This window comes from Nannobrachium achirus, assembly GCF_963921795.1.
Source record: "Nannobrachium achirus genome assembly, chromosome: 23".
In the NCBI taxonomy this organism is placed as follows: domain Eukaryota; kingdom Metazoa; phylum Chordata; class Actinopteri; order Myctophiformes; family Myctophidae; genus Nannobrachium; species Nannobrachium achirus.
Genome location: NC_137830.1, coordinates 50,117,924 through 50,143,812, shown reverse-complemented (window position 1 = coordinate 50,143,812; position 25,889 = coordinate 50,117,924). Strand labels below are relative to the sequence as shown.

At 39.9% G+C, this 25,889-nt stretch overlaps 1 protein-coding gene across 1 annotated transcript in view; it reads left to right on the top strand.

Annotated features, from left to right (window-relative positions):
• Positions 1–25,889, top strand: part of LOC308308964 (protein NLRC3-like) — a gene marked incomplete at both ends in the record, with an annotated part of 47,602 nt that overhangs the window by 7,942 nt on the left and 13,771 nt on the right. Inside the window, 3 exons of the mRNA XM_080754417.1 lie at positions 3,889–4,162; positions 22,253–24,084; positions 25,024–25,172. Coding sequence (XP_080610543.1) covers positions 3,889–4,162; positions 22,253–24,084; positions 25,024–25,172 — 2,255 coding nt within the window. The remainder of the gene's footprint in view (positions 1–3,888; positions 4,163–22,252; positions 24,085–25,023; positions 25,173–25,889) is intronic.

Below are 25,889 nucleotides of genomic sequence, written 5' to 3'. Positions count from 1 at the left end.
ATAACAGGCAAATTCACATTCATTCTCGCATGACGCCGCCCTCTGCTGCCTGGCAGACCAAAGTGCACTATTGCACAACCAAAAAAAATAAAAATAAAAAAATAAATGTCTGTCTGTCTATCTACTATAACGTCGCAAAGGTAAGCCGCTTTTTGATGGCACCAGACCCAATAAATAAATAAATAATCTGGCAGTAGGAGAGTTAATAGGCTTTGTCCTGTCATTTCCACCCATGTGTCAAATAATGTGACACATGGGCAGAAGGAAAAAACTAAAAACCCTATAAAAAATTGATAGAAGGGTTTACCAAACTTTCCTCAGTTGATCCTTATGTATTTTTTCCTGTGGAATCTATTTCTGTAAAGTATATTGTTGTATTGTGCATAACTAATGAAATAATTAGCATATTTAGTCAAATATGCTAATTATCTCATTAATTATGCACAATACAAATAAATATATATCAAAAATGGATTCTACAGGGGAAAATACATAAGAATCAACTGAGACTAGTTTGGTACACCCTTTAATCAGGTTTTTACAGCTATTTCCATGTCTATCATGTTGGGATAATGTGAGATAGTGTCTCACTTTACCTCGAAGCAATTGTCTCACTTTACCCCACAGCCACATTTTGGGAAAAGGGATATTTTTTATCAATTCAGGGTAATCTTCAGCTAGCATCTATCACATGGATTTATAAGTTGGTAGTTCATCAACATGTATGATATAAAATGTTCTCCCTGCATAAATTTGCTTTGACACAACAGCTGATTATGTTGACAGCAAGAAAATATACTTTTACATGCAAAAAACACATTTTTGTGAAAAAAGCATGTTTTCTACAGCACTATCAGGTCTCTCTTTTCATGACAAGTGGGAAATTCAAGGGGCTTGAAAATATAATGGTCACATGACCACAAATGTGTTCCATTGCCAAGATAAATGGAGCGTCTCAGTTTACCCGGTGTCTCAGTTTACCCCGCTCTCCCATATGTGTGTGTGTGTGTGTGTGTGTGTGTGTGTGTGTGTGTGTGTGCGTGAATACTCCGAAAGACATTGTTATTGTCTCTGGACTACTCTTACATTTAGCAATCTTATTGTGATATGAATCATACTGCGGCGATCCACTCTTCCTCTCGCCGTTATAACTCTTGTACACTGAAAACGTCTTCAAAATAAACGTGAATTATAATTTATGGCTAGCGATCCAGCATTCCCCCAAAACTCGCAATGTTTTGTTTAGGTTGGTAGCTTAGCTTGTCGTCTTTTCAAAGCTATTCATCCATCCCTCAAACTCGCAATCTTATTTTTTTTATTATCTTTGGTCTGTTTTACAAGTGCAAGCTTTATTTGTTTTCTTTTTGTCAAAGCGTTTTGGGGTGCTAATTTGTAATGTAGGAACTACACTGGAAATACCGGTACCTGCAATACCGCTAGTGACCACTACCACTACTTGGGAAAGTTACATGGTATGCCTTTAATGACATCATAGAATCAACCCCTCCCCTAATTACCATTCACCCAACACTGGGTGTGGCTAACTTCAGCTGGGTCACCACCCACCATGACAACCAGGCATACTTAATGAACTGGTGGGTGTGGCCACATAAAAACCAAATTTTAACTCTTTCTGTACACTTTTTAGGAAAATAATCCTCCTCCTATTATAATCACTAGAAGCTGGGCCGGTCTAGTCGGCGACCTGGCCAACTCGGAACAATGTAAATAGGGAATGAATGCCCCGCCCTTTAATGCAAACCCCATTATACCTGTTTTCATAGGACCCGTTTTGACCATCTGTCTGCCTGTGTCCATTTATGCCCATATATGGAGATATCTGTATCTGTCTGTCTGTCTGTCGGCGTCCATTTTATGTCCATATATGGAGATCACTGCAGTTATAGTTCTGGGTCCATTTTATGCCCATATATGGAGATATCTGTCTATCTGCGTCCATTTTATGCCCATATATGGAGTATCTGTCTGTGCCTCCAACTGTGTTGCAGACACAGTGCCGGTTCCCCCTTTAATGCAAACCTCATTATACCTGTTGTCATAGGACCCGTTTTGAACATCTGTTTGCCTGTGTCCATTTATGCCCATATATGGAGATATCTGTATCTGTCTGTCTGCGTCCAAACCTCATTATACCTGTTGTCATAGGACCCGTTTTGAACATCTGTTTGCCTGTGTGTCGGCGTCCATTTTATGTCCATATATGGAGATCACTGCAGTTATAGTTCTGGGTCCATTTTATGCCCATATATGGAGATATCTGTCTATCTGCGTCCATTTTATGCCCATATATGGAGTATCTGTCTGTGCCTCCAACTGTGTTGCAGACACAGTGCCGGTTCCCCCTTTAATGCAAACCTCATTATACCTGTTGTCATAGGACCCGTTTTGAACATCTGTTTGCCTGTGTCCATTTATGCCCATATATGGAGATATCTGTATCTGTCTGTCTGCGTCCAAACCTCATTATACCTGTTGTCATAGGACCCGTTTTGAACATCTGTTTGCCTGTGTCCATTTATGCCCATATATGGAGATATCTGTATCTGTCTGTCTGCGTCCATTTTATGCCCATATATGGAGATCTTTGACCATCTGTTTGCCTCTGTCCATTTATGTCCATATATGGAGATATCTGTATCTGTCTGTCTGCAATCCATTTTATGCCCATATATGGGGGCATTCATTTTATGCCCATATATGGAGAACGCGCGTGCCCGTGGGACGAACGGTTCTCGAGATACGCGGATTACATACATACATACACACTCACAGAGATTTTTTGTTGACTCATGTGGCGTACGTGATGTCAGAGCCTTTTATGAAGTGATGTCACAATGAGTCAGCGCTTGCGCCGATTTCCTCCGGAACAGCCTGATGTCAACAATCAGCTCCGCATAAGGATATTCCGAACGTTTCGGGCCGGTTTCGGAAAACCACGCGTCGGGTCGGGTCGAGGCCCGGCACTGCACTCCGTGCCGCGGCGGGGAACGCGCGTGCCGAATCTGAAGCCGGTGGGACGAACGGTTCTCGAGATACGCGGATTACAGACAGACAGACAGACAGACAGACAGACACACACGCAGAGACTTCTCGCATTTATAGATGTCAACAATCAGCTCCGCATATGGTGATTCCGAACGTTTCGCGCCAGCGTACGTGATGTCAGAGCCTTTTATGAAGTGATGTCACAATGAGTCAGCGCTTGCGCCGATTTCCTCCGGAACAGCCTGATGTCAACAATCAGCTCTGCATAAGGAGATTCCGAACGTTTTGCGCCGGTTTCGGAAAACCGTGCGTCGGGTCGGGTCGAGGCTCGGCACTGCACTCCGCGCCGCGTCGGGGAACGCGCGTGCCGAATCTGAAGCCGGTGGGACGAACGGTTCTCGAGATACGCGGGTTACATACACGCAGAGATACATACACGCAGAGATTTGTCGCATTTATAGATAGATAATACCTGATAATCATGTTTTAGCGGAGAAAAAAATCATAACACTGCATCTTTAAACTTTTTTTTTTTTTTTTTTTTTTAGGGCTGGGATGCGATTCAAAAAAATTATCGAATTAATTACAGGCTTTGTAATTAATTAATCGCAATTAATCGCATTTTAATCGCATATTAATATTTGACCCGAGAAGCATTTTTTTTTTCAAGTAAAACACATTTTGTTGTATGAGTGAATCAACGAGTGAGTTTTTGAAATCTAAATTTCGCATCCACTGGGCCAAGCAAAGCGCTCTGATCGGCTACTTCTCCCTTTGCGTTTGTTGTCTCTTCTTGGTTGGTGCATCGCTATGATTAATTAATCTCAATTAATCAGTTTCTCAGCCCTAGTGTTTTTATGTCTCTCTCTTTCGTCCAATCAGGCGTCATCGGATCAGGACACGCCCACGACCTCCACGCTCGTCGACCGGGAGCAAGGAGGGCCCGCCTCTTTCGACGGGCGGCGTCAGAGGGAGGAGGAGATGATTGGCAGCCAGAGCGTCCAATCGGAGGAGGAGGAGGAGCTGCAGGGGTCTCAGGAGTCGTCGGACTTTGACATCCCGTTCTCGCCCGGGTCCCAAGCCCCGCCCATACAGGAACTGGCCCAGTTCTACAGGAAGCTGGCGTCCGGAGAGGAAGTGGTCACCAGGAGAGGAAGTCAGGGTTCCACGTGAGGTGTGGGGACCCCCCTCAGAGACCCCCGCGGGGGTCCTTCAGGGGGTCCTTGAGGGGGTCCAACGTTAAATGTGTTCATTTAGCATCACAATCCGGAATTATGTAATACTTTAGATATTAAAAGATAGCAGACATACAAGCTTGCAGCGCGCCACCGAGTGCCTCGCTGTGAGCTTGTAGATCTGCAAAAAATTTTTTAATCTTGAAAATGTGTGCAATTCTTTTTTCAAAGCAGACTTTTGTAACTCAAATCTCTGCTTCTGGGGGGTCCCTGGAACAACATATTCTGAGATGGGGGTCCACGGCCAAATACATGTCATTTTGACATGAAAAGGTTTGAGAACAGCTGAGTTAGAAGAAGGATTTAGAAGACATTTATAGAATCGGGTCAAAAAATATTCAAAGATTTGCACACATTTTTCAAGATAAAAAAAAAAATAGCAGATCAAGCTTGTAGATCTGCTGTTTTTATAATAGTTAAAGCATGAAAGTAATGCGTTTGTTCTAGGCCTGTGACAATTCACTTTTTACCGATTCGATTTCAATTCATAGGGTGACGTTTCGATTATATCACGATTATTGCGTTTTCCTGCGATTTGCAATTTGAATCACGATTATTGCGATTTTCCCCCAAAAATTACAGCTTTTTTATATTGAAACATTTTATAACAATTCTAAACAATATAAAACATTAAAAGTTGAATCATATACTTCAAATCAATGCAGCCAAATAAAGTCAGTCAATATTTCTGACATTTATTTCAGCCAAAGTGCCAGTGGTACAACATTACAACAACATGTTCCTGGTCAAGATGCCAGAAAACACAGAACACAACAGTCATAAAAGAAAGAAAAAAAAAATATATGTGCTAGCTTTAGCCATAACATGACATCCTCATGACCTAAAACTGTTCCTATAGGACCTGTACTTACTCTGACTGAAAGTGGTTATTTCACCTTCAGGTTAATTTCACCTTAAAAAAAAAAAAATATATATATATATATATATATTTTTATTTTTTTATTTTTTTTTAATAAATAAATAAAATCGGGAAAATCGATTCTGAACTTTGAAAATCGATTAATTGAATCGCCGGCATTAACATCACGATAATATAGTGAATCGATTTTTTTTGCACAGGCCTAGTTTGTTCCAGGTTAACCCATTAACTTCTTCGATGCCATATGTAAAGTGGGACCTCTTATATTGCCGTTTCGCCACCAAAGGGTTAAAAAAATAGTGTGCACGCTGGTGTACAAATTCGTGCAAAGATGATGCACTATTCATGTACACGCTTTTCACAGCTTTGAAACAAAAAAATCCGCTTGGAAGGCTTTCAGGCATTCAGGAGATAGCAGCCATTATGTTTTCTTCAAATGTAAACAAACATGGCTGCCATGTTTGAAAGATGGGGTTGGTATGGGGGTTAAACATGCAATTTCGCGATCGCGATCATGCCTAGTACATTGTTGGAGGTCCAAAAAATTTGATAAAAGGCGATTGGCAGGGAAGGCCATTGTTAAAAAGTCGATTTTATTATAGAAGTCGATTTTTTGGCAGGGTATGAGTTAAGTCCTGGAACGCATCTTTAGATCTTAACCACTTTAATCATTATTTTATACTTTGGCTATTCAAAAGTACCAGATCTACAAGCTCATAGAGCAGCACTCAGTGAGCTACTACATCTGCTATTTTTGAAAAATATCCTGAACATTTTGTGCAAATCTTAAAAATCTTTTCAAATCAATCTTTTGCCGCTCAAATGTTTGCTTCTAGGCAAAATCTTTTCAGTTGGGGGTCCACAGCCAAATGTATATCATTCTGGGGGTCCTTGACATGAAAATGTTTGAGAAACATAATTATTATGTTTTTCAATAACATTTATATTTAGAACACAAGTGTAGATTGGGCCTCAGTGGTTAAACGGACTGTAATGTTAAATTAAAGGAGTAGTTCACGCCAAAAAAGTATTTTTCCTCAGTTCCACAAGCCATGAAGCCTTGAATTAATTCAAGAGTATTTCGTTTTCATTACATTCCTGACTCTGACGACAGCTCATCTGTCAATAGGAGACTCTTTGAGACTCTGTCCCTCCTCAAACTATGGACCCTAACCCTATGTTTTTGGTGAACTTCTCCTTTAACCATATGTAATCCTCCCATTTGATATGTGTGTGTTTAAAATGTTCTGTCAGAGTTTTTGACAGTCAAATGTTTACACAAATAGCCAGAGTTCTATGAAAGAAGCAGGCGTTTCTATAACAAATATTTCTTTGTTACCAAGTGTTTCTATAAAGAATGTTTCTTTGTTACCAAGTGTTTCTGTAAAGTTAAGTTCATTAAGGTCATGGTTTTGGAGTCATTGACCAATCAGAAGAGCAGTAAAAGCTGATGACATCACAGACTATCTTGATGATTCATTGTCTTGATAATTCTGTTTTCTTTTATGTGTATTTGTATACTGTATATATTTACTGTATATTTTGTATTTGTATACTGTATATATTTACTGTATATTTTGTATTTGTATACTGTATATATTTACTGTATATTTTGTATTTGTATACTGTATATATTTACTGTATATTTTGTATTTGTATACTGTATATATTTACTGTATATTTTGTATTTGTTAACATGTTATTGAGGTTCTAGATATTGAGTGAAATAAAGACGTAGTTCATTCAGTGATGGACGTCCTTCATTTAAACATAATGCTTCACTTTGATGACGAGTGGTAAGTGTTCATTTTCTCCTTATTTTCTTGTTGACATATTTTATTGCCTTTTATCAATTTAAAAAAAAGAGAGAAATTAGACATTTACCCTGGACCCATACTAGTGAAAATAGCAGATCTACAAGCTCCTCCCACCTCTACCCACCTTCACCCACTTTCAGCTTGAGCTGCAACAGCCTGGTTTAAATGAGCTGAAAAGCATAACGTTTTGCCTTTTAAACTAATAAAGTCTGTTCAGAATTCCTGCAGGGGAAACCTGGTTTCAGCTTTAGGTGCCCTCCACACTAGGCGCGGTCACCGCCTCCTAGCAATTCATTTTCAATGAGAGGCAGGGGGGCTATTTTGGCCGCGCAGCAAAGTTTTGGGGCGGCGAGGAGAGCGGGCGCGGTCCCAGGAAATCCCTGTGAGCGTGCTCGTTTGTGCATGAGTACGCGGGCGGTGAGAGATGGATTGTGTTCATCTTTGTGAAATAGAGGTGAGCTTGTAGATCTGCTATTTCCGGTCCATGAAGCTATTATGCAACAGAGTGGCCTGGAACGACCCTTCCATATCCTGTACACACACACGCACACACACACACACACACACACACACACACACACACCTGCAGTTTACTGTAAGTCACATGACTTCAGGAACTGTCTCTGTGCGCAAACCACTCCTCCCTGCTCTTTGAGGAAGAGAGAGCAAAGTTCTTTGTTCTCTTTTAACAGTTGTTTTCACAGTAAGGAGAGACAGAGAGAGATGTGGAACACGACGCACACAGACAGAAGACGGACATTTTGCTGTTAAAACTTGTGATCAGAGTGAGTAGAAATGTATTTGTTTATATTTTTAGAACCTCACTAATACAGTAGGTTCATGTTACAATAATAATAAAAGTAATATAATAATAATGCGAGGCGTTATGATATACACGACTATTTGGAAAATGTTTGTATCTAATATTATTTGACAATGTGATCAGATGTATACTTCATGGTACCACGGTGTCGCGTACTGAAATGAGCGGGGACGGATCTCCATTCCGATCACCAGGTTAGCATTCACCAGCGTTGGCAGGTTAGCATTCACCAGTGTTAGTTTGACTGAGCTTAGGGTTAAGGTTAGGTTTAGGGGGTCAGAATAGCGATGTGTCAGAGTGCCGACATGTTACCGAAATGAGCAGATCTACAAGTTCACAGAACACCGCTGACGCCACATGAGGTGAGCTTGTAGGTCTGCTATTTCCGGTCCATGAAACCTTTCTGCAACAGAGTGGCCCTCTAGTCATCAGCCGTGTGTGTGTGTGTGTGTGTGTGTGTGTGTGTGTGTGTGTGTGTGTGTGTGTGTGTGTGTGTGTGTGTGTGTGTGTGTGTGTGTGTGTGTGTGTGTGTGTGTGTGTGTGTGTGTGTGTGGGACCCCTCAATCATGTGAGGACCCCCTGGGGGTCCCGAGCCACAGGTTGAGAACCAGTGCTGTGTGAGACATCATTTTCCTCAGGAGAGAAACCAGTTTGATCTGGTTTAGATCGCTCCTTTCATTTCCTGTTGTTACTACCACACACACACACACACACGCACACACACACACACACACACACACACACACACACACACACACACACACACACGTATATAGTTTACTGTACGTCACATGAATTCAGGACAGTGTTGTAATGTCTCTCTGTCTCTCCAAACCACTGATCTTGAAGAACGGCTATATTGAAAATGTTTGCAGAACATATTGTTTTCAGTTCATTCAAGCTCCTCTCTGTGTTGGCTGGTGACTTAAGAGACGCTCCACATAAATACTTCACCCCCACAAAAAAGACTGTTAAGAGTGTTTCCCCTGACATCAATCACAGTGACATCAGAGCATGATGTCAGAGTGACAAACCCATAGACCGTAAAAAGGAGTACACGTCCAGACACGGACAAGCTGTGCCGTTTCTCATAGTAAACTTGCTCCCTGCGGTCGCAACAAGATCACAGCTCATTGTGGATGCGACTGTTGTAAGCTTGCAGGTCTGCTGTTCTTGGCTGTTCTCTGCATGCGACACCGTCGCAGTACGGAGCATTATGATAATGAGGAGTGGTTTTGATGACAAACTGCTTTGAACAGCTTCAAAGCAGGTACGCCCCTCCCCCCAGCACCCCTACTTCCCACTGTAATGTCAGGTTTTATAGCATCCTTTGTTGATTACTTTTGATTCAGTGAAGATCTTTTTAAGTAACTCAAAAGGTGTTAAAAGTTAAAGGAGCTATAGTCAACTTTTTTTTGGAAAAACAGATGCTAAAATAAAAATAATGTTTCAAAAATATTTATGAAAAAATAAGTTTCATATATGTGTTTCTGTTCAGAAATGACCAAACAAAGCGTAAAATAATGATACAATAATCATTGTGGCCATTGTCAGGCTGACACTTTGTTTACATTCTTGTATATGTTAGACTAGGATGTAAACAAAGTGTCGGCCCTACAAACAAAAGTTGACTATTCCTTTAAATTGTCACTTCACTGTCCTCATGTTGTGCTGAAACATGTGAATACAGCCTTCACATCACAGGAACGAAGAAAAAACACATTAAGCCCAACTTATATTTCATTGAATGTCAAGTACTGAAAATAGCAGATCTACAAGCTCTCAGTGTGTTGCCAACTGCGACGCCTACAGCTTGTAGATCTGCTGCATTCACATGTCACATGTATTGCCATGTGACACCATCCTACAGCTTGTAGATCTACTTTTGTGATTGCTGAATGTTTGCTCCAGAATAGATGATGTGGTTCACTCAATGGTGACTCACACACACAGGGCTGTATTACCCATTGGGCCAGTGGGGCCGTTGCCAGGGGCCCTTGGCTCTTAGGGGCCCTTGGGGGAACTGGGCCACGTGGTCATTAACAATTTACTAAAGTTAAATGTATAGGTTACATTCCACAGAGTGATTTTGGCAGTATGACTCAGCCCCACCCTGTACTGTCTGTGATTACAGTACATCACGCATCTCTCTCTCTCTGTGTGTGTGTGTGTGTGCGTGCGTGCGTGCGTGCGTGCGTGTGTGTGTGTGCGTGCGTGCGTGTGTGTGTGTAGGTCTTGCTCTACCATGAGTGGCTCAGTGGAGAGAGAGGAGTCGGACCCCTCCTCTAAAGACATCCTGAGTGACAGGTCAGTCTGTTTGAGTGATTGAAGAGTTTATTAGCAGTTTGCAATAGGAAAAAGTACACACACACACACACACACACACACACACACACAGCTGAGAGCTCTGGTTAATCGCGTTAGAATGCGTTCTCCATAACGTTAATAGTTTCAATATAAGGAACGATGTTGGTGTAAGTGTAAGTAAGTGATTTGAAGAAGGATATATAAATTGATGAAATGGAAACGCTGTGTTTATCTGCATTTCTCCAGACTAGTAAAGAGGCTGTCTGTCTTCTTTCTCCTCCTATGGATTCAATAAGCTCCCCGGCTGGTATTGTAGGCGGGCAGTGGAGGGGGCTACGCTGCGGGCGATGGGAAATTTGGATTCAAAGTGTTTTCAAATAGACCATGTGACCTACTGTATCATACTATTATAATTTCTATTTCAGAGCTTTTTCAAATAGACCATGTGACCTACTGTATCATACTATTATAATGTTGGTGCTGACAGCGGGCCTTTAAGGCCTGTCTGTCTGTCTGTCTGTCTGTCTGTCTGTCTGTCTGTCTGTCTGTCTGTCTGTCTGTCTGTCTGTCTGTTGAGGAAGCTGTAATGTGTAAGAGAGGTTTGACAGAGTGGATTCCACATGGATTGTAATGATTGAATATTAATAAAGTAAATGATGTTGATGCTGTCTTTCTGTCAGGGTCCATCAGCAGAGAGCAGGGTCTCCTGTACCCAGCTGTGTCTCCATGAAGAGTGACAGGTCCATGGGTAAAGATATTAACTTCAAAGATGGACACCACTCTACTGATCCCAGGTCAGAATGTAAAACACATCATTTAGTTGTTATCAAACTCTACTGAACATCATCTTAAAGTTATACCATGTAACTTTTTTTATAAAACAAATCTTAAAATGGTCCTAACTGTTAAATCGCTAAAGTTTTAGAACCCCCACTCCGTTATTTTCAGCTTCAAAAGCCTTCTCTTTATATGTTTTCTATGAGCCGTGAGGGGGGGAGAATTTTGTGGCAATATGACGTCCTCATACTACCGGCCAATCACAGCGAGGGTTATACACTGCCGGCCAATCACAGCGCATCTTGGAGTGGGGTCGCTAGGGCGGCCATATTTGTAGTCTCCCGTGTGTTTCTATACTCGGGTGCACGGTGAAGCTTGGGTGAAGGAGTGTATCTCAGGAATGGCTGAACGCACAGCAACCAGGGACCCCTCAAAAGATAGATCTCGGCGAGGTGGAGGCAGACGCGGGGGTGTGAGAACCGAAAAACGGCCGAAAGACGTGGACGCGACCGAGGTTTGCTATAGAGCTACTGACCACAAGTTGAGCAACTTACACAGTATAGCTTTAACATTTTAGCATGACAACATCCTTCCATATTTGATACCCCAGCCCCCCAATCCACCAGATAACCCTGACAGGTTTAATAAAGACCCAGAGATGATCTATTTCATTGACTGTAACCCTGACAGGTTTAATAAAGACCCAGAGATGATCTATTTCATTGACTGTAACCCTGACAGGTTTAATAAAGACCTCCAGATGGATGTCAGTCAGAGTGTTGCCAAACGCCACAGAGCAGAGTCTCCAACACCCAGCCTTGTGTCTATGAAGAGTGACCGTTCTAGACGGGAACCTCTTAACTTCAGTGGACCTCCACACACACAGTAAGTGAATCCTCCTTTACAATACACACAGCAATATGTGTCTGTTAACAGCTAATCTCCGGCACCATTTGCCCGATGGCAGTGAAACCTTGCACACACTCACTGGATCCCAAAGCAGATCGGCCTGTACTAGCGCCATCAGTAGAGCGATTTCTGAATCAATTTCTTTGACAGTACTCCTACAGACAAACACAAATCTTTACACATTGTCTCTATAGTGATTAAAACAAACAGATTTGTCAGATTCCATCCTGATTGGCTGAGATCGGCTTCCAAAGTTTGCAGGAGTGAACAAAATACCTCAAATCATGAACACAGTGTGAGATTTCTGTGTAATTTTGCACAGACTTTCAAGTATCATTTTTCCACTATGGAAGAAATTACATTTGAAAGTCTTCAAATCTGCCTCCTCACTGGGCCCTGGTGCCTATGACATCTTGGTCCTTGGACTCCACATTATCCTGGTCTGAGGTTTTCCTTTGATAAAATATTGTCATTGAGATGGAGAACAGAGAAGTTACTGTGGAGTCTGGACAGGCATCCCCCCCACTCTGCGACAGGACACCTCAAAAGTAGCAGATCTACAAGCTGACAATACGTTGCACTTTGTGCTTTTAGATCTGCTATTTTATTTTAAAATGTCACACCTAAACATGTCCAGTTTCAACAGGGTTTCTAGGTTGTATCAATATGTAAGCAATACAAGAGCACACATCATTCATGAAAAACACATACATTATCATATTTCATTGACTGTAACCCTGACAGGTTTAATAAAGACCCAGAGATGATCTATTTCATTGACTGTAACCCTGACAGGTTTAATAAAGACCCAGAGATGATCTATTTCATTGACTGTAACTCTGACAGGTTTAATAAAGACCCAGAGATGATCTATTTCATTGACTGTAACCCTGACAGGTTTAATAAAGACCCAGAGATGATCTATTTCATTGACTGTAACCCTGACAGGTTTAATAAAGACCCAGAGATGATCTATTTCATTGACTGTAACCCTGACAGGTTTAATAAAGACCCAGAGATGATCTATTTCATTGACTGTAACCCTGACAGGTTTAATAAAGACCCAGAGATGATCTATTTCATTGACTGTAACCCTGACAGGTTTAATAAAGACCCAGAGATGATCTATTTCATTGACTGTAACCCTGACAGGTTTAATAAAGACCTCCAGATGGATGTCAGTCAGAGTGTTGCCAAACGCCACAGAGCAGAGTCTCCAACACCCAGCCTTGTGTCTATGAAGAGTGACCGTTCTAGATGGGAACCTCCTAACTTCAGTGGACCTCCACACACACAGTAAGTGAATCAAGTTACAGGTGTCATTTCATTTAAGGTGACCATACGTCCTCTTTTACCTGGACAAGTTAGGGGGGGTTTTACCGCAACACAAACACTGTACACTCCTTCAGATGAATGCCACGTTGTCACACGCACGCACACACATATGTACAACTATTATCTCTATAGTCTACAGTGATATAACATTATGTTCAACTATTACCTCTAGTCTACAGTGATCAAACATGTACAACTATTACCTCTAGTCTACAGTGATCAAACATTATGTACAACTATTACCTCTATAGTCTACAGTGATCAAACATTATGTACAACTATTACCTCTAGTCTACAGTGATCAAACATTATGTACAACTATTACCTCTAGTCTACAGTGATATAACATTATGTACAACTGTTACCTCTAGTCTACAGTGATATAACATTATTTACAACTATTACCTCTAGTCTACAGTGATATAACATTATGTACAACTATTATCTCTATAGTCTACAGTGATATAACATTATTAAAAACTATTACCTCTATAGTCTACAGTGATCAAACATTATGTACAACTATTACCTCTAGTCTACAGTGATATAACATTATGTACAACTATTATCTCTATAGTCTACAGTGATATAACATTATGTACAACTATTACCTCTATAGTCTACAGCAGGGGTATTCAACTAAATTGTCCAGGGGGCCACATTGACAGAAACCCAAGGGGCCGGGGGCCGCACTAAAGGTGGTTGCACACTGCTGCGTTTTTCGGGCCGAATATCGGAGTGAATTTCGGAGCACGCAAATAAAAAAATCAACCTCACGTTATGTCAATCACGTTTGCACACTGCCGCCCGTTTCGCGCACCACTCGGTCCCTTGCTCTCTCTATCTCTATCTCTCTCTCCTTTCGCATTTCGCAACGAAAAACACAGCAATATGCAACCACCTTAACGCCCCCCCCCAGCTATTGTACACTTGAAACAACGGCACGACCACATTTTCACTACATTTTCACAAACAACCACATTTTCATCAAACTACATTGCAAAGCAGAATACTTTTCAAGTAGAATACTTTTCATGTTAATGTGCTTAATTTCTGTTCAACAAGTTGACAACTGTAAACATGCTTTCTTGGTAAAACCTAGTGCTAACTACATCACACTAGTGATGGCCAACCTGGCATTGATGTCGACCTTATTGACAGTGCACAGTCTGCACACACAATTGCCTTCTTTGATGCTTTAACGATGCTCAACGAGGATCAGGTGGGTCGCAGACACACACACTCCACTCTGCTGCAGTGCTCTGACTGCAGTCACTTCACTTGAATATGATGGAATATGATTAGGGATTAGCCTACTGTGATTATGGTAAAATGAAGCTCACGTTTCATATCGCGCAAACCATACCTATAACGTTCATTAGCCTCCACAAAAAAACGATTTTGGATTTTTTTTTTTTTTTTTTCAAAATCTTTTTTTTTTTTTTTTTTTTCAAAATTGCTCCAGGGGCCACAAGGAAGGTCGCCGCGGGCCGCATTTGGCCCGCGGGCCGCCAGTTGAATACCCATGGTCTACAGTGATCAAACATTATGTACAACTATTACCTCTAGTCTACAGTGATATAACATTATGTACAACTATTATCTCTATAGTCTACAGTGATCAAACATTATGTACAACTATTACCTCTAGTCTACAGTGATCAAACATTATGTACAACTATTACCTCTATAGTCTACAGTGATATAACATTATGTACAACTATTACCTCTATAGTCTACAGTGATATAACATTATGTACAACTATTACCTCTAGTCTACAGTGATCAAACATTATGTACAACTATTACCTCTATAGTCTACAGTGATATAACATTATGTACAACTATTACCTCTAGTCTACAGTGATCAAACATTATGTACAACTATTACCTCTATAGTCTACAGTGATCAAACATTATGTACAACTATTACCTCTAGTCTACAGTGATATAACATTATGTACAACTATTACCTCTAGTCTACAGTGATATAACATTATGTACAACTATTACCTCTAGTCTACAGTGATATAACATTATGTACAACTATTATCTCTATAGTCTACAGTGATATAACATTATGTAAAACTATTACCTCTATAGTCTACAGTGATCAAACATTATGTACAACTATTACCTCTAGTCTACAGTGATATAACATTATGTACAACTATTACCTCTAGTCTACAGTGATATAACATTATGTACAACTATTACCTCTAGTCTACAGTGATATAACATTATGTACAACTATTATCTCTATAGTCTACAGTGATATAACATTATGTAAAACTATTACCTCTATAGTCTACAGTGATCAAACATTATGTACAACTATTACCTCTAGTCTACAGTGATATAACATTATGTACAACTATTATCTCTATAGTCTACAGTGATATAACATTATGTACAACTATTACCTCTATAGTCTACAGTGATCAAACATTATGTACAACTATTACCTCTAGTCTACAGTGATCAAACATTATGTACAACTATTACCTCTATAGTCTACAGTGATCAAACATTATGTACAACTATTATCTCTAGTCTACAGTGATATAACATTATGTACAACTATTACCTCTAGTCTACAGTGATCAAACATTATGTACAACTATTACCTCTAGTCTACAGTGATATAACATTATGTACAACTATTACCTCTATAGTTTACAGTGATATAACATTATGTACAACTATTATCTCTATAGTCTACAGTGATATAACATTATGTACAACTATTACCTCTATAGTCTACAGTGATATAACATTATGTACAACTATTATCTCTAGTCTACAGTGATATAACATTATGTACAACTATTATCTCTAGTCTACAGTGATCAAACATTATGTACAACTATTACCTCTAGTCTACAGTGATATAACATTATGTACAACTATTACCTCTAGTCTACAGTGATATAACATTATGTACAACTATTACCTCTAGTCTACAGTGATATAACATTATGTACAACTATTATCTCTAGTCTACAGTGATATAACATTATGTACAACTATTATCTCTAGTCTACAGTGATCAAACATTATGTACAACTATTACCTCTAGTCTACAGTGATATAACATTATGTACAACTATTATCTCTAGTCTACAGTGATATAACATTATGTACAACTATTACCTCTAGTCTACAGTGATATAACATTATGTACAACTATTACCTCTATAGTCTACAGTGATATAACATTATGTACAACTATTACCTCTAGTCTACAGTGATATAACACCAGTAAGACTCCCTAATCGGGAGATAAGCTTATCTCCACAATCTGTCGGTAGATAATGCCGGTCTTATATCCCTTTTATGCCCATATATGGAGATCCCTAACATAATCCCTTTTATGCCCATATATGGAGATCCCTAACAGAATCCCTTTTATGCCCATATATGGAGATCCCTAACAGAATCCCTTTTATGCCCATATATGGAGATCCCTAACAGAATCCCTTTTATGCCCATATATGGAGATCCCTAACAGAATCCCTTTTATGCCCATATAATGGTTGCTATGGTAAACAGTTGGTTGCTAGGGTAAAAAAAACATGGTTGCTATGGTAAACAGTTGGTTGCTAGGGTAAACAGTTGGTTGCTAGGGTAAAACCATGGTTGCTAAGGTGGTTGCTAACGTACATTAACAGACCAGCAACAACAGACTGTTGCCAAAGCAAAGTACACAAAGGTTTGTGTACACATGTGGTGTGATGTCATACTGATGCGGAGATATGAGCAGGGCAAAGGTGTGACGTGTGACGTGTGACCGACCGACCGACCGACCGACCGACCGACCGACCGACCGACGGACGGCCGGTGGAGATTTTGATACTAAACTGCGACCTACGGCCGCAATTATGTACAACTATTATCTCTATAGTCTACAGTGATCAAACATTATGTACAACTATTACCTCTAGTCTACAGTGATATAACATTATGTACAACTATTACCTCTAGTCTACAGTGATATAACATTATGTACAACTATTATCTCTAGTCTACAGTGATCAAACATTATGTACAACTATTATCTCTAGTCTACAGTGATATAACATTATGTACAACTATTATCTCTAGTCTACAGTGATATAACATTATGTACAACTATTACCTCTAGTCTACAGTGATATAACATTATGTACAACTATTACCTCTATAGTCTACAGTGATATAACATTATGTACCAGTAAGACTCCCTAATCGGGAGATAAGCGACCGTAGGTGGCTTATCTCCACAAATAGTGCAAAAATGTGTTTTTCCCAAATCTTCCTGATCCATGTTGATGACATGAGTGTAGACATGCTGTGTAGTGATATTCGTGATTTTAGGGCAAAAACTGTAGGAGCAGTGTCCAAAAATGTGTTTTAAAAATCAGCCTGAAGGTGGCGCTAGAATAGGGCCATGTGAGAAATGAGAGGTGGGGTCTCCACGTTGCCTTGGCGGACGAATAGGTACCGGCCCCGGCTCTCCCGGACGCTCCTAGCCCGAGTTACGGCATTTTATGTGCGCTGCAGTGGCAGGGGGTCCTCCACTGGGGGCGCCACCACTTTTGCATCCGTTCTGGAGCACCAGGAGTCGGTGGTCCCCGGGAATTCCCCGCGAGCAGCCCCGTTGGGGTGGTCATTTGGTCATTTTTGCACATTTGGTCATTTTTTACATCTGGGGGTCCCCCAGGGACCTGGGGGTCCCTGGGGCTCCGGGGGTCCTTGGAGGTTGTAGTTTGGCAGGCAAGGAGTGTGTGTGTAAAATCTGGCATGGATCGGGTCAACGGGTGCGGAGATATAAGCAGGGAAAAAGTGTGACGTCTGACGTGTGAGCACATTTGGTCATTTTTTACATCTGGGGGTCCCCCAGGGACCTGGGGGTCCCTGGGGCTCCGGGGGTCCTTGGAGGTTGTAGTTTGGCAGTCAAGGAGTGTGTGTGCAAAATTTGGCATGGATGGGGGCAACGGTTGTGGAGATATGAGCAGGGCAAAAGTGTGACGGACTCACTCACTGACAGACAGACAGACAGACAGCCCGTGGAGGTTTTGGTAGTAAATGCGACCTACGGTCGCAATAAGCGACCGTGGGTCACTTATCTCCACAAATAGGGCAAAAATGTGTTTTGCCAAAATCTTCCTGATCCATGTTGATGACATGAGTGTAGACATAGTGTGTACCGATTCGCGTGATTTTAGGGCAAAAATTGTAGGAGCAGTGTCCAAAAATGTGTTTTGCAAGAATCGGCCTCATGGTGGCGCTAGAAGAGGGCCATGTGAGAAATGAGGGGTGGGGTCTCCGCGCCGGCAAGGCGGACGAATAGGTACCGGCCCCGGCTGTCCCGGTCGCTCCTAGCTGGAGTTACGGCTAGGAGCTGCAGTGTAGGGGGTCCTCCACTGGGGGCGCCACCACTTTTGCATCCGTTCTGGAGCACCAGGAGTCGGTGGTCCCCGGGAATTCCCCGTGAGCAGCCCCGTTGGGGTGGTCATTTGGTCAGTTTAGCACATTTGGTCATTTTTTACATCTGGGGGTCCCCCAGGGACCTGGGGGTCCCTGGAGCTCCGGGGAATTTGGCATGGATCGAGGCAACGGTTGCGGAGATATGAGCAGGGCAAGAGTGTGACGTGTGAGGTGTGACAGACAGACTGACGGACGGACGGACTTACACTTTGTGCAGGGTTTGATAGTAAATGCGACCTACGGTCGCAACAACTATTACCTCTAGTCTACAGTGATATAACATTATGTACAACTATTATCTCTATAGTCTACAGTGATATAACATTATGTACAACTATTATCTCTATAGTCTACAGTGATATAACATTATGTACAACTATTATCTCTATAGTCTACAGTGATATAACATTATGTACAACTATTATCTATATAGTCTACAGTGATATAACATTATGTACAACTATTACCTCTATAGTCTACAGTGATCAAACATTATGTACAACTATTACCTCTAGTCTACAGTGATATAACATTATGTACAACTATTACCTCTATAGTCTACAGTGATCAAACATTATGTACAACTATTACCTCTAGTCTACAGTGATCAAACATTATGTACAACTATTACCTCTATAGTCTACAGTGATATAACATTATGTACAACTATTACCTCTAGTCTACAGTGATATAACATTATGTACAACTATTACCTCTATAGTCTACAGTGATATAACATTATGTACAACTATTACCTCTAGTCTACAGTGATATAACATTATGTACAACTATTACCTCTAGTCTACAGTGATATAACATTATGTACAACTATTACCTCTATAGTCTACAGTGATATAACATTATGTACAACTATTACCTCTATAGTCTACAGTGATCAAACATTATGTACAACTATTACCTCTAGTCTACAGTGATATAACATTATGTACAACTATTACCTCTATAGTCTACAGTGATCAAACATTATGTACAACTATTACCTCTAGTCTACAGTGATCAAACATTATGTACAACTATTACCTCTATAGTCTACAGTGATATAACATTATGTACAACTATTACCTCTAGTCTACAGTGATATAACATTATGTACAACTATTACCTCTATAGTCTACAGTGATATAACATTATGTACAACTATTACCTCTATAGTCTACAGTGATCAAACATTATGTACAACTATTACCTCTAGTCTACAGTGATATAACATTATGTACAACTATTACCTCTATAGTCTACAGTGATCAAACATTATGTACAACTATTACCTCTAGTCTACAGTGATCAAACATTATGTACAACTATTACCTCTATAGTCTACAGTGATATAACATTATGTACAACTATTACCTCTAGTCTACAGTGATATAACATTATGTACAACTATTACCTCTATAGTCTACAGTGATCAAACATTATGTACAACTATTACCTCTAGTCTACAGTGATATAACATTATGTACAACTATTACCTCTATAGTCTACAGTGATCAAACATTATGTACAACTATTACCTCTAGTCTACAGTGATCAAACATTATGTACAACTATTATCTCTATAGTCTACAGTGATATAACATTATGTACAACTATTATCTCTATAGTCTACAGTGATATAACATTATGTACAACTATTATCTATATAGTCTACAGTGATATAACATTATGTACAACTATTACCTCTATAGTCTACAGTGATCAAACATTATGTACAACTATTACCTCTAGTCTACAGTGATATAACATTATGTACAACTATTACCTCTATAGTCTACAGTGATCAAACATTATGTACAACTATTACCTCTAGTCTACAGTGATCAAACATTATGTACAACTATTACCTCTATAGTCTACAGTGATATAACATTATGTACAACTATTACCTCTAGTCTACAGTGATATAACATTATGTACAACTATTACCTCTATAGTCTACAGTGATATAACATTATGTACAACTATTACCTCTAGTCTACAGTGATATAACATTATGTACAACTATTACCTCTAGTCTACAGTGATATAACATTATGTACAACTATTACCTCTATAGTCTACAGTGATATAACATTATGTACAACTATTACCTCTATAGTCTACAGTGATCAAACATTATGTACAACTATTACCTCTAGTCTACAGTGATATAACATTATGTACAACTATTACCTCTATAGTCTACAGTGATCAAACATTATGTACAACTATTACCTCTAGTCTACAGTGATCAAACATTATGTACAACTATTACCTCTATAGTCTACAGTGATATAACATTATGTACAACTATTACCTCTAGTCTACAGTGATATAACATTATGTACAACTATTACCTCTATAGTCTACAGTGATATAACATTATGTACAACTATTACCTCTATAGTCTACAGTGATCAAACATTATGTACAACTATTACCTCTAGTCTACAGTGATATAACATTATGTACAACTATTACCTCTATAGTCTACAGTGATCAAACATTATGTACAACTATTACCTCTAGTCTACAGTGATCAAACATTATGTACAACTATTACCTCTATAGTCTACAGTGATATAACATTATGTACAACTATTACCTCTAGTCTACAGTGATATAACATTATGTACAACTATTACCTCTATAGTCTACAGTGATCAAACATTATGTACAACTATTACCTCTAGTCTACAGTGATCAAACATTATGTACAACTATTACCTCTAGTCTACAGTGATCAAACATTATGTACAACTATTACCTCTATAGTCTACAGTGATATAACATTATGTACAACTATTACCTCTATAGTCTACAGTGATATAACATTATGTACAACTATTACCTCTATAGTCTACAGTGATATAACATTATGTACAACTATTACCTCTAGTCTACAGTGATATAACATTATGTACAACTATTACCTCTATAGTTTACAGTGATATAACATTATGTACAACTATTACCTCTATAGTCTACAGTGATATAACATTATGTACAACTATTACCTCTAGTCTACATTATAACATTATGTACAACTATTACCTCTATAGTCTACAGTGATATAAGAACCTGTATTTACATCTGGGCAGTGTGTTTGTATCATGCAGGCCAGGTCATGTAATTCATGTTCATCTATACAATATTATGTAAAAAAAAAAAAACATGGCGAAATGAGCAGATCTTCAAGCTCACAACACATGGCATCACAGCCCTCCTGAGCTTGTATATCGGCACTAATCGTTGTATGACAAAGTATACAGGTCTTAAGCGGTTAATTCAATAATATAAGTTAATATATTAAACTATCTATTATCTATATTATATTGTCTTCATCTCCACAGAGAGAGACTCAGAACCACACCTGAACAGAAGACATCCAGTCAAACCACAAGTGAACAAAGTAAGACTGGACACATTTTACACTAATTAACATTTCATATTAATTAATGAAATGTTTAAATAGCAGAAAACATCATCATACTAAATGTTCACATTGTATTCCTGTATAAATGTACAAATACTGGTGATTAAATTATACATTTAGTCTAAAACAAATGATCCAATGTTCTTTATTTTGCTGTTATTCTCTTTTTTGATTTTTTGAGTATTTAAGACATTTTAATGGTATGGTATATTAGATTATGAATTACCTTAACATGTCTTCATTGTCTTCTCATAGCAGGTGTCAGTCCGCAGGAGCAGTTAAAGTTTTATAAGGTCGGTTTGAACCGTCTTGATCGTGTGACATACGTCACTGAAGTGCCCTCCCTCAGCAGCATCTACACAGAGCTCTACCTCTCAGCGGGAGAGAGTGAAGGGGTTAATACCCAACATGAGGTCTGGCAGCTTGAGACAGCTTCCAAGAAGAGGACCCTCCATGACCAACCAATCAAATGCTGTGACATCTTTAAGCCCCTCCTCCTTGGCAGAGATAAACCCAACAGAAGAGTTCTGACCAAGGGCATCGCTGGCATTGGAAAAACCTTCTCTGTGCGTAAGTTCACTCTGGACTGGGCAAGGGGTTTAGAAAATCAAGATGTCATTCTCCTGGTTCCCTTCTCATTCCGGGAGCTGAACTTGGTCAGAGATGAGCAGCACAGTCTTCTCTCACTGATCCATCGTTTCCACCCAGAATTAAAGAAGGTCACAGCAGAGCAGCTCGCTGTCTGGAAGGTTGGCCTCATCTTTGATGGTCTGGATGAAAGCAGGTTTTCGCTGAAATTCAAGAACATTGACATTGATTCTGATGCCTTCCAGAACAATGACATTGTTTCTGATGTCACAGCGACATCATCAGTGGGTTTGCTGTTGACAAACCTCATCAAGGGGAATCTGCTCCCCTCAGCCCTCCTCTGGATAACTACCAGACCTGCAGCAGCCAATCAGATCCCTCCTGCACATGTTGACCTGGTGACAGAAGTACGAGGGTTCACAGACCCCCAGAAGGAGGAGTTCTTCAGGAAGAGATTCAGTGATGATGAGAAGCTGGCCAACAAAATCATCTCACACATGAAGACATCAAAGAGCCTCCACATCATGTGTCACATCCCAGTCTTCTGTTGGATCACTGCTACCGTTCTGGAGGACATGTTGAAGACAGACGAGACAGAAAAGCTGCCCAAGACCCAGACTGCGATGTACAGCCACTTCCTGTGGGTTCAGACCAAGAGGAAGTGGAAGAAGTATCATGATTTGAATCAACAGCAGCTCATGGAGAAGGACAGGGAGGTTCTTCTGAAGCTGGGCAGGCTGGCGTTTGAACATCTGGAGAAAAGTAGCATGATGTTCTACCAAGAAGACCTGGAAGAGTGTGGTCTTGATGTGAAAGACGCCTCGCTGTACTCAGGAGTGTGCACAGAGATCTTCAAAGAAGAGGCTGTTCAATCTGAGGGAAAGGTCTACAGCTTTGTTCATCTGAGCATCCAGGAGTTTCTGGCTGCAGTCTACCTGTTCCACTGTTACACACAGAAGAACATGAAGGTACTGGAGACATTCCTAGGAGAAGAAGAAGAAGAAGAAGAAGAAGAAGAAGAAGAAGAAGAAGAAATGACCCTGGATGTCTTCCTGAAGAGAGCCTTCAAAAAATCACTGAAGAGTAAGAATGGCCATCTGGACCTCTTTATCCGCTTCCTTCATGGCCTCTCACTGCAGTCCAACCAGAGTATGTTAGGAGGTCTGCTGTTTCAGACAAAAAACAGTCCAAAGAGCATCCAGAGAGCCATCAACAACCTTAAGAAGATGAAATTTAAGGATGCAGATATTTCTCCTGACAGATACATCAACATCTTCCACTGTTTGATGGAGATGAACGACCACTCACTGCATCAGGAGATCCAACAGTACCTGGAGTCAGGGGACAGATCAAAGACAAAACTGACTGAGAGCCAGTGTTCAGCTCTGGCCCACATGTTGCTGACATCAGAGGAGGTTCTGGATGAGTTGGACCTGGACAAATACAGAACAACATCAGGCTGGGGGAAATGCAGACTGGCCCCAGCTGTGAGGAACACCAGAAAGGCTCGGTTAGTAGTCATGTGAATAGAAAATGTATTAGAAGAGAATAAATCTACCATCACACCTAACACTATAAGTAGAAATGATGGTTAATGTAAAATATCCAATAATAATCAGGTCTGGTGGTAATGTGTTTATGTGCAAATAAAGGACATAAGACGTTAATACATTATAATTGACACCTATAACTAAAAAAAACACATTACATATATAATGTAATGTTACCAGTGTAGTTAAATAAAACAGACATGAGTTATACTGTACCTGTATAATATATAATAATATCACAACAGTCACATTATGTTCCGATGTCCACAGTCCAGTAGCTCCTCTAACCAAACACTTGATTTATTCACCCAAAAACACAGTCTCTGTGTGTGTGTGTGTGTGTGTGTGTGTGTGTGTGTGTGTGTGTGTGTGTGTGTGTGTGTGTGTGTGTGTGTGTGTGTGTGTGTGTGTGTGTGTGTGTGTGTGTGTGTGTGTGTGTGTGTGAGCGCGTTAGCGCATCAATTAACAAGTATACTCGTTATTGGCAGTAAAAGAGTTACATTAAATTATTTATCTGGACATTAAATCATTGTTTTATTTGATGACCTTCCTGTCCTGGCATTTGACCTTTGTGCCCTCAAAACGACAACACCACCAAAGGTCAAGTGGTCTTGACCCTAGAATGACCAAACTCCTATGAACATAAAATAACCATTAAAGACACACAACAAACAGTTCAAATGTTCACATTAGTGGTCCTCCTGGTTTAAGTGGAAATGCTTCTGGTGCTGCGTTGATACAACCCTCACCATGTGATCCATATTTGGGGTTGAATGTTTTTTTTTCATGGTTTTGTTTTTTCCTTGAACATGAACTTGATCTAATCTGTGTTGATAATCTCTGTTTTACATATTCTACATTTACAGACTTGTTGGCTGTCAACTCATGCAGCCAGATTATGAAATAGTGTCTTCAGCTCTCAGCTCTAATCCTTCACATCTCAGAGAATTGGATCTCAGTTATAACAACGTGAAGGATTCATTCATGGAACTCATCTCTGCTGGATTAAAGAGTCCACATTGTGAACTGGAGATACTGAGGTCAGATTAATTAACCAGCATTATTTAGATTAGTTCGGTTTTATTATTTATTGTTTTATTCTAATAAGAGGAGTGTGCATTAAGTTGACATCATGGTAGAATCATGATATGGTGTTGGTTAGTCCTCACTCTGGCCACTAGGCGGCGGGTGAGCCAAACAGCATCTATGCCAGGCTGTTTTTCTTTTTTACTCCACTACATCTCGGATCCAAATATTGTAGGCTACTTTCACTCCGCTACAATTATATGAAAACTTTAGTTACTTTGCAGATATAAATGATTATATTATAAAACATAGTACCTTCTTTAGCCCTGTTTTATACCTATAGAGAATAGTTGAAAATAGCCGATCTACAAGCTCACAACGCGTTGCGCTGTGACACGTTGTGAGCTTATTTTGATGCCATCACTTTCGTAGCCTTCTTTTACCCAAGTACATTTTGAATTCCGGAATTTAACTTGTAACAGAGTATTTCAATAATGCAGTATTGATACTTTAAAAAAAATCGCAGTACGTTTTCCTCCACTGAGAACGGAGAGAAAGAGACTAGAGAGCGCTCTATGAGTATGATCACAGCAGCTGCAGCCCATGGCCATCAGGATCAAGCCTTTATTCTCCAACGATGTTGCACGCAGACTAGGTCAAAGACAGGACTACATATGGTGACTTACTATTACGAACAAACAAGGAACTGAATATACAGGGGCATATAAATA